Raw genomic sequence first — 11,039 nt, forward strand, 5'->3', positions numbered from 1 at the left:
TAAAAAAGCCTCCCCAGCACATCTGCACAAATTCTTAAATCTGCACAAACAAATGCACTACAACTAAAAATAAACTGTCACATAAAGAAAAATTAGTTTTACTGGGAAATTTGTTAGCTCACCAGGCCACTAACTCACATGCTTGCAGCAGGGTGACGAACAAAATAATACTTTTTAATCATTTTGTGACACACGCAGAAAGTCACTGATGTAAGACGAGAGTTTGAAATACTGGCTAATGTCCATGTCAGTTGTTCTTCTATCAGTCTGTGGTGGTATGGGAAGCAATACTCAACAAAAATGAGAGCAACCAACAAAAGTTTACTAAAATTCACCTTAAAAAGATGGTATCTGCCATCGAGAATCTCTGCACTTGGTCTTACTTCCATAGCCTTGTCTTCAGCCTAAGTTAAATAACACATTGCCCATTAAGATACCGTACAAATCTTAAGTGATGGGCCACAATCTGAATAATGGTACAGATGCAATCTGGCTGTAGCTAGTCTGTCACGCTATCCACACAAATCGCCAGTGAAGCAACACAGGAACACTCTAGGCTCAGGATGCAGTTAGGTGCAAACTCTTTGACATGCATGCGCACACACACACGCTGAACTGAGCAGAGCAAGCTTACAACACACAAGCAGCTTCACAGGGAAAAAAGCACGTAGAACATAGAATGCCACAGAAGCTGCACTAATTACCGTAATTTTACTTGTGGTTGAGGTAACTGGTAAAATTTCAAGACCCATTCGTATTCTCTTTTGTTTTTCACAGTAAGCCTTCCAGGTATCTTCATTGAAGCCATAGTTGAAATAGTCAGAGAGATCAGCCCCTTTAAATAGAAAAGCGTAGGGTTTTAGGACATTACAAAGCTAATCCTTTCTTCACTGAACATAAATACATCGCTATTTATAACATCAAAACGGATTAGATGTTGATCTAAAAGCATACTACTGAAATGTATAATATGGTCTTACACTGATAAAAGACACGAGTATTCATGGCTAAGATTACAAAAACATTAAAATTTCGTCAGGTATCTTGCCTAGCATCCTGTTTCAGGGATCAAGAGTAGATATATTAAAATCTCTGTATCTTTACAATAGGCTAAATATAAGACATACAGGTTTGGTGTATGTCCAGTGAAGAACTGCTCCCTTTTGCTTATTCTGTATTCAACTCCTCATTTCGCCTCTTACTTTTACTTAATGCCACAATTACTTTTATTGTAAAATATAACTCAAACGCACACAATATATTCCAAATAGCTAACAGTTCAAACACCAGAATATTATCAAACGCTTCTTTTTTTCATTTTGTTGACACTTTTTGCATTGTCAAAGCAATATACAAACCTTTAAAAAACTATATACAGCAGCAAGATGTATCTCCACTTAAAAAACCCGAATGCTAGGATTAGACAAGTCTGTCCAAATCCCTTGAGCCAATCAGACCATACACACAGGAGACTTATGGAAAGTCCGTGTGGCACCGGCCTCTTCTTGAAAGCTTATAGACAACTATGCACAAGCACAACACACAGCTAAGTTTTGCCATTATTGATGCTGAAACCCGCTAGAACTATCTTCTGTTCTGCTTTATCTTCTGTCCTATGGCCCAGACCAAAGGCAGTAATTTCCACAGAAATACAGACTTTCAAAGAGAGTTCAGAATATACACATATTTAAAGAAAAACAAAAGGCAAGTCCTACAGTCTCTCTTTTTGTGAATATATGTGCGGGATGTATACTAAGAAGCATGGCACACCCACACACTCTTGTGGCACAGCACAAAGGCAACAAGTAACTTTGCTGTTTTTTCCAAGTTATATTGTACAGTATCTTCCAGCTATAAGATATATAACATCTATATGCAGTAAACAGGAATTAAAATAACCTACCGAATACCTATATATCAGTTAACGCAAACCAGAGCATTACCTGGCTTTCTCCAAGGTTTATCTTCAAAAGAATCTAAATCTACTTCCAGAAGTGGCACACCATTAATACTCCCTGGTGCATCTAGATCCACCCCTTTAACTTTTGCACCTGTGAAGAAAAGTTAGAAAGTTGGAGCCTTCTGTTAACAGTTGTAACACACTTAAAATAGAAATAAGTCAGATTTAAATTTATCAAGAAGTTCTGGAAGCCAGAAGTATTTCCTTAATTTAAAAGAATCAAACTTTTTTTTTCATTTTTACTAATATTACTTTGTAAATTTTCTTACCAGAAGATCCATAAGCTCGTCCTCCTGTCTTAATATTAAGATTCACGGGTGCCGCTCCATAACTTAAAAAAATTAACAAAAAACTGAATTAGACAGAGAAAACTCTTGAAGCAGAAGAAAACACTAAACAAGAGTTAGCTAGATCCAGAAACAAACTGGACCCAGGCTCAATCGCCATCCTGAATCTCTAGCTTTCCAAGCTGGCAACACTGTAAAAGTAAAGAGATCAGCCTAGGAGGAAGAGAGTGTACCTTTCTATGCTCAGTAGCAACTTCTCCAACTAATAAACAGTTGTGAAGCAAGTCCCAGTCACTCTTCCTGAGTTGAAAGGGTAAAGACCTTGATAGAAACAAGAATGGACAGAACCAGAAGAAGAGAAAAAGGAAAAATGAACTTCATTTAGGGATACAGCTGACACTCTGGGGATCAGAATAAAAACAAAATAAACTAAAAAATAAAAGAAACCACGTTTAGACACCCTTTTCTCTTTTAATAGTTATTCCATTTAGTCTGTACAGAAGTGGAAAATACAAGCAATTCTCTACAATGACTGATAGGCTGTTACGGTGTACTTCTAAGCAATCATCCATCCTTGTGACCGACAGAGAAGTATGTAACAGCTCACTTTCTAAAATACTTGAGAACTTCCTGCATAAAAATGCACTCAAGAAATCTAGATACAGAACTGATTTAACTACCTTACAAATTACAGTACTGTTCATTTAGAACATTAAGAGTTAGCTTTCACTACCATTTGTATGCCATGTAGCTTATTCTTCCAGGTGGTATCTACCCATAAACATGAGATTGGCATGTAATTAGAAGGCAGTCTACAGGTTACAGTTCCACTTCCATGCAGTTTTAATCTTCATTCACGTGCCAGACAGTACAAAATTGACACAAAACATTTAACCTTCTAATCTGTACATTACTTTGTCAAACAATTCTTATGTTTTCTGTTTTACTGAGCAGTTGACTAGATATGAAAAATCATACAATCCTATAAAAGGAACTTGTTATACTGAAGTTAAAACAAACGGGAATGCTGAGTTTGTTTTAGATTACTGCCCTGCTCTGAACTTTCTGTCCAATTTGCCCAGAAAAAAAAGATTTTACAGAAAACAATCATTTCTACATAAAACTTTCCACACTAATTAAATTTAGGATCATCTGCTCATTGTTTTCTGTATTCATGGAAAGAGCATCAGCAAATCCACTGAGAGCATAAATCCAGTTTTGCTTTAGTCTCACAAAATTTGAGGTCGCTGCCTACACCACAAGTATACTGCAAGTTATTGAAAGCAAAGAACTGAAAGAATAGTTATTTTTGTACACCATTGATTTGCATAGTTAGTTTAGGATATGAAATACTGGAAGTTTAAGACATGTTTTAAAAATGAATAAGTCACCTGCATTCTCAAGTTAAAAGCAAAATATACACCTGAGTCAGACCCACCTGCAGATGTGTCATACTATTAAAAAATTATGCCCTAGTAACTCTGGTTTTAATAAGCATGTTTTACAGCTGCAAAGACAAGGAACCAAACTATTTCCCTCAGAAAATTTACATGTAATGAAAAGTAGTATTACGTAGTTTTGGCTAAAATAACACTGTGCAAAAGTGTTTAGTGAAAAAACTAGCCTTTTATCAAGAAAAGAAGAAATATGAGACAATAGCAGTAGCAAAAAATGTCTTGTATGGTACAAATGCCTAAACACGATCTTGAGAAATTATCTCTAGAGACTGGCAGCTCCATTCTGAGGTACCTTAAAATCTTATTTGAGAACATCAATTGGAATTGAAACTATAGAGGTCTAATGAGAATGGCAACCCCTACAAACACGACCAAGGACAAATGTTTCTAATGTTCTCTGTGCTTACCACTCTACCACGTGCAGCAAAAAAGTCACTATCATAATAACAACCCTAAAATGCTATGTAACATAGCATAGCATAACCAAAAACTCTCTGCTTTACAAACTTAATACAAACATTTCTCAAAATCTGAAACCAAAACTTAGCTTGTACAACAGCTCTTCAACACATTTCATTGATTTCATTTCACATTTTAAGTCCCTGTATTCTTAAAAATAGTGTTAAAGAGCTGAAAAAAAATCTAAACTGATACTAATTATGCATATAATTTGGCGCAGAGAAGTACTAAAGAGCCTGAATTAATAATTAAATTCAATCTTGAAAGTCCCCCCAGTTAATGTTTGCAAGTAACTTACCTATACTGTGGAGCTCCTGTTTTAATATCCCCTATGGTGACTTGAACATCATCTTCATCGTCATCACTATCACTATCACTGTCAGCCTCAGCCTCTGCCACCTTCTACGAAAGAAAAAGTCATTGCTTAGACAAAAAGCACTCACTTACCTTTACAGCGGAAAAGTAATCCAGCCAAAACTATCCAGTCTAGAAATCTCTGAAATATGAAAACTCTCCTTTTCCTAAACCTCAGAACCCAGTGGCAATAACAGTACATTTAGGAGGTTCATCTGCTGAAATACTACATGTATCCAAAACATCTGGATCAAAATAGGGAAGTATCTTTAATACTAAGCTCTTGTTTCTGAAACATGACATTTCCCAAATAAGCCTAAAATAGTTTCCACTATCTAATACCTTTCCTCTCCCTATCCAGCTCATACACACCGGTTTTACTCTTGTCACGAAAGAAAGAAAGGTACGCAAAACTAGCTTCTTGCCATCCTCAATTACATATCCAGAATAACTCAAATAAGTGTTTTTCCAGTAGTATACAAACACTGCAGTTTGGAGAAATCTGTTCAGATCCTAACATCAGTAAGCAATATAAAATACTTGAGATTTTTCATTGATCAGGTGGAAAAGCACAGCTACAACAGCACACTGCATGCTACCCTGTCCCACAGCATTCAAGCTTTCAGGTTATGTCAGTTCACACCAAGTGTTCATCTAGTCTAGCGTTTGTGGGTTAGTTTGGTGTTTGGGTTTTCTCCTCCCAGAGACCAGAGGAGTGAGAAAGAATAAGGCCAGCTCATACGATGCTCCTCCCCAACACTCTTTTAGCTGCGGATTATCATCAGCTCAGGGCATTTCCTAAGGCAGTCATGGCTTGTCTATGTAGTAACCTGCAATGGATCTTTCTCACAAGTACTTGCCCAGACTTCCCTTGGACTCGCATAAACTCCCAGCAGCGACACTCTCTTTAGCAAGGAGTTCCATAGCACTGTCTACTGCGTGAAGAGCCAAACTCTTTTTACTTGTTTTCATCCTGGCTCCTACAACTTTCATTTAACAGCCCCAGTTCTCACATGGGAGGAACTGCACGGAGTCAATCCTTATTTATAGTCTCCACACGATTTCATTACCCTCCATGATAACCTACACATTCCTGTCTCTCAGACTGAGAAGCCCTTGCTATTCAGCCATTCCTCATATGGAAGCTACCTTGGTTACTCTTACTCCTTTTCTCATCTTTTTTTCAGCTGAAGTAAAGCCTTTACGACGTGAGGAGAACTGAACAGCACACAGAATTCAGAGTGCAACTGAACCATGAATTTACTGTCTAACTGTATCTTCCATTTCTCTGTTAATTTTCTGTTTTCTACTCTCCTGTCATCTATTCTCTATTTTCTGCTACATCCCAAGGTTTAACTGCTTTTTTGACTCTAGACAAGCACTTAACCATCAATTTCATGGATCTTTCTACATACCTTAGCGCCCTCCTAAGTGGTAATGATCAGCTCAGAGACCACCACTGTATTTGTAAACCTATTTTTCCTCCCATGAACATCACTCTTCTTGTTCTATACAGAATTTCAACAACCATTTATTAACCAGTCAGTTTTTCACAGATAGCCCTTGCTCCTGCTATCTTGAATAATTTCGTAACATCAGAAAACTTGTGATCCCACAACTTATCCCCTTTCTAAGTAGTTCATAAACACATTAAACAGCACAGATTACACACAACATCCCAAGAATCTCCACAGAGGTGACCTTCCTTCACTGTGAAAACTGAAACTTTATGTCCACCCTTTGTTTTGTATCTTTTTGACATCAAATACACGTATAAAACTCATCCTACAGCTGTTTAGTTTTCTTAAAATCCTTTTAAGTGAGGAACATTTTCAAAAACTTTGTGGAATCCAAGTGAACTTTATCTGCCAGTCACCCTTATTCACATACTTGCTGAGTCCTTCAGTAAGAGGCTGAACGTACCTAAGTCAGGTTGACTCTGCTCAGGTAGCCTGCAGTTATCCAAGCACAACTGAGCTCTAGCCCTTACCTATTACATCATCTATTAACTTGCCTGGTACATAAGACAAACATAAGCTGCTGCATAGTTCAGTGTTGGAGTGCAGTTCATCTTCGCCATACAACATTTACACCATTTACATAACAATTAAGACACTAGTCAAGAGGCTGATCCAGATCAAAATATATATTCTCTAATGACAACTCAAGACAGAAGATAAGTCTTTCAATGTCCCATGGTTGTAAAGTACAACTCCATCCCTCTTACACACCAGCAACCCACACAAAACATTAGGGAAAACTTTTTCCCTGTGAGGGTGACAGAGCACTGGCACAGGCTGCCCAGGGAGGTTGTGGAGTCTCCTTCTCCAGAGACTTTCAAAACCCGCCTGGATGCGTTCCTGTGTGACCTACTGTAGGTGATCCTGCTCTGGCAGGGGGGCTGGACTAGATGATCTTTCGAGGTCCCTTCCAACCCCTGAAATTCTGTGATTACAAATACATGGAACAGAAAACAAAGTTTTGTTGGGAGCACGTACCTTTTCAGCCAAAACCAGTTTCACTTATGAACAGTGATTTATTAGCTCCCCTCTCACAGAAATACTTATTTTTCCTTAATCCACTTGAATGGGATCCATTTTTCTAAGATGCTGCCAACCCTTTGTGTGCACTTTTTATCATGAAGTTCTCAATTTTACGGAGATATTCTGATGATATTCTAACAATGCTAGGCTTTGTAGAGATGAAGAATACAAAGATATACAAGTACAAGAAAGGTGCACCAATGATGACTTTCAGAAGTATTTTTAAATAGGCAAGTCCAAAAAAGTATACCATTGTCTCCTTTTACCTAACATATTAAGCCTACTGCCAAGTTAGAGTTTTAGCCTTGGCACAGAAAGCCTTTGCCGCATTTACAATAAAGATATTTTTAGTTTAAGTAAGTGAAATAATTTAGGATTTAAGTCTTTTCCCCCCAACTTTAAATAAGTTGTATTATCTTTTCTAAATAAAGTATTAGACTTAGTGAAAAAATACTTTTGAGAGAGGTCAGTCCTTAAAACTTGCACAACCATCATGATGATGGTTTCTGCATCACTTAAGAGAATTCTTGCAAGGTATACACTACGAAATCCCAGTGAAGGAAAATTACAATGTTTTCATAGAACAGATTTATACTGTTCCCATTTACAGTAAGCTGAGGCCTTCTATCACCTGTTTGCAACTGTAAATTTAATTTCCTGGTCCTTTCCTTCACTGACATTGAAGTTTTAAGACACATTGAACATTGAAGACTACTACAAAAAAGTCTGTTATGTTGCCTCTGAAAGGAACATGTAATTAATCTCTTGATCCCTACTTTCATGTTGTTCTGCAAACACTGTTTATTGCATTCAGAAAAGAAAAATTATCAGCAGATTTTATTTTCCTATCAGTGAGGGAAAAATGAGTTATTTTGAAAAGGATGTTGTTGAGAAAAGACAGCTGTCTTAAAGCACTGTCTTTCCCTCGCAAAAAGAAAAGGAAGTACTATATTTCCTGAAAGTTAGATTTAATAAGGTATGCAGCAGTCGGAAATTGGATTTCCTAATTTAGTAATTTCTACGATTTCTGCAGATAGTGTCAAACACCCTTCAGAAAAAAAAAAAAATCAAAGGCATACACTTACGCATTAATTCACTTAATTATAAGTCCTAGACAAATTACAAATATCCCATAAATAATAAAAAAAAATATAGGAATATTTCGAAAACACATTTAAAACTACCGTTTTCACAACGCCATTTTCTGACGCTTCCTCTTCACTTCCAGGTGGGGGTGGAACACTTAAACAAAAACAAACAGGAAAAAATGAAACTAGGTATTTATGCATATATCATTTCACACATGTCAGCAAATGGTGAAAAAAAGCCTTGCTATATCATTCCTTCCAGAGAAGACCTAAAGTTCCAGCTATCTTTTGTATTACTTTTTAAAATTAATTTATTTTTAAAAATCCAGATGAATAAGACTTTTTATTAACAGGATAACATTTAGCTATGATAAATTACACTAACTGGATGTTTGCAAAATAGTTGGAAGTAATAAAGCACTACACCTGGATCCTCATTTGAAATCGAAGTGAAATCTTTCATAATATGTGGAGAGTAACAGGTTGTTTTTCTTCCCCACAGTCTAAATGTTTTCAGAGACATAATAGAAAAAACATTTTGAAACCCACAGCTAATGCTGCACTGAGTCAGAACTCCCACATCTGCATTGTGAAATTTTCTACCACCATATGGAATAGCTACAATTCGACAATGAATTAAATTGTATTTTACCTGTAGACTCAAAACTGTAAAAATTTCAAAACTACTGGTCCATCTAAAATGACCAGCACTGTCAAATCCAAGGAAATAAGCTGTCTCACTGGGCTTACCTATTGCCATTCCTAACGCAGCAATATTTTAATTGCTACAGTTCCATTAAGTGTTAGGATGTTGCATCACAGAAAGCAGAGTAAGCAGTGAGCCATTTAGAAACAATATCCTTTTTCTGGAAAGATATTTCTGAAATGGAGTGAGCAGCTGCCAATTTTTTATTGAACAGAATGATTTTGATCCTGTCTTCTGTTGGCAAAATACCCTTTCATGAGTGCTGCAACAAAACCCAACAGAGCGCAGGTAGGACCCCAGGATTCAGCTTGACCATCTCCCTTCATCACCCAGTAAAATGACAGCCCAGCTACAGAATCTGAACAAAATCTCATGATTTTTATATATATCAAGAATATCAAAAAGGCCAGAGACCTAAACTTTTAACAGGTAATCTGTCGCCACACTTTGAGAGTTCCAAACCCAACTCATAAGATGCACAAACTACCATTTGTTATGCTTTTTAGTCCACAGCTACATACTGAGGCAGTCAAATGCCATGCTAGACACTAATGACCAGAAATGGAGTAAGACATCACTGTTTCTAAAGATAATTTTTGTTGCCATGCAAGTAATTTTCTTAAACGGTAATACTGACAAAAGGTGTTGGGTCAAGAAAAGGTAACTGAATACAAAGAATCAACTGATATGGAATAGCTTCCAAATAAAGAGCAAATAAGTAATTGGAATCCTTTGCCCTGGCAAAGAGATGATTCAAAGTGAATGCAACAAACATCTATAGAACTGTTAAGCGACATGGAAAAGTTGACAGTAAACAACTCTTCCTTATAGTACCAGAACTAATGGGAATCAATCATTCCAGCTAGTAGCTGCTCCAAAACGATACAATATGTGGTAGAGGTCACTACTGCTGTATCACACTGTGCCTGTCAAAAGTTGATGTGAGTTCAGAAAAGCAACTGAGCAAGCTCACGGATAAGAGGTCCACCAAGGGTAACCAAATTCAAGAGCTTTCATTGAAAAAAACCAACTCAGCTAAGTGGAAGCTTTTATAGGAAATTTTTTTTTTGCATTGACTTCCTCATTATTTGTTTAATTATCTCAACAATCAACAATTTCCATAGTTTATCAACTGTAAGACTTCTTTCAATCAGTATGAGAGGTTGATTCTTACTTCCAGTCAGTCCTTGCTACAAACCTCCACTGATTTAGCTAGATTTTCAAAGGAGCATCTTTCTCTCATGCAACTCCTTATAAATCAATCTTTTGCTAAATTTCTTTGAAATAGTCTCTTACCAATTAAAATAAAAAACAACCTCAAGATCCTAAGCAGTCCTACCCATCAAATTAGTTGGTAATCCTCCAGGGCCTCCTTGCATTCCTCATTTCACAACTACGCTGTAAACTCTTTGGGAGTCTGCCTGTCTTTTAATTTCTAAATTATCTAGAACAAGTGAAGTTGCAATGCATTACTAAGACTGCAGAGCACAATGACTACAGAAATAAAAGATCTGTCGGCGTTTTGTGAGGTGCTACTGCTGTCCATACAGCTAAAATAACTCTCATACTTACATGTCCCAATTTCACAGGTAAAACCATTTCACAAAAAAAGCCAAGTCATTCCAACAGACAAAACATACTATCTTAAGAGGATTTTCAAAGATACCAGAGTGTGTTCAGATGCTAGGGACTTTTAAGCAGCTGGGAAGAAGAATGTAACGAACATAATTTTTGCACAGCCATGGTACAGCACTTCCGGATGTCAAGATACTCACCTAGCTTTTTCTTCCTCTGGTCTCTCTGCCTCATTTTCATCTACAAGAGAAGAGAAACACAGCACTTCAGAATAAAATCCCCCGAATAGCAACCATGACAACAGATTGCCATGCAGATTATTAGGCAATTCTTCAGTTTATTATTGAGATATTTTAACCACGTTTCAGTTATGAAACCAGTCGAGCAGCCCCCTAATCCCTCACAGAGATCTGTACTGACAGGTCTGCCACAGGGGCAACGTTTCGTTCACGGGTTTCGCTACGGTTTGAACGTGATGAAAGTTCGTAAAGTTGCAAAAAAAAGTTTGCGCGTAAAAGCTTAAGGTTGTTTCAGTACTTCAAGGCTGAAAGCCCAGGCAAGGAGAAGGGGGGAGAAGCTCGGTCGCCCCGGGGCAGGAGCACCATGCGGG

At 37.2% G+C, this 11,039-nt stretch overlaps 1 protein-coding gene across 1 annotated transcript in view; it reads right to left on the minus strand.

Annotated features, from left to right (window-relative positions):
- The window catches only part of FIP1L1 (factor interacting with PAPOLA and CPSF1), a gene marked incomplete at its 5' end in the record, with an annotated part of 42,425 nt that extends 31,758 nt beyond the window's left edge, over positions 1–10,667 (minus strand). Inside the window, 6 exons of the mRNA XM_009868235.1 lie at positions 705–835; positions 1,944–2,051; positions 2,230–2,291; positions 4,462–4,565; positions 8,245–8,302; positions 10,630–10,667. Of these exons, the coding sequence (XP_009866537.1) occupies positions 705–835; positions 1,944–2,051; positions 2,230–2,291; positions 4,462–4,565; positions 8,245–8,302; positions 10,630–10,667 (501 nt within the window). The remainder of the gene's footprint in view (positions 1–704; positions 836–1,943; positions 2,052–2,229; positions 2,292–4,461; positions 4,566–8,244; positions 8,303–10,629) is intronic.
- Positions 10,668–11,039: the final 372 nt, after the last annotated feature.

This window comes from Apaloderma vittatum, unplaced genomic scaffold, assembly GCF_000703405.1.
Source record: "Apaloderma vittatum isolate BGI_N311 unplaced genomic scaffold, ASM70340v1 scaffold2804, whole genome shotgun sequence".
Lineage (NCBI taxonomy): Eukaryota > Metazoa > Chordata > Aves > Trogoniformes > Trogonidae > Apaloderma > Apaloderma vittatum.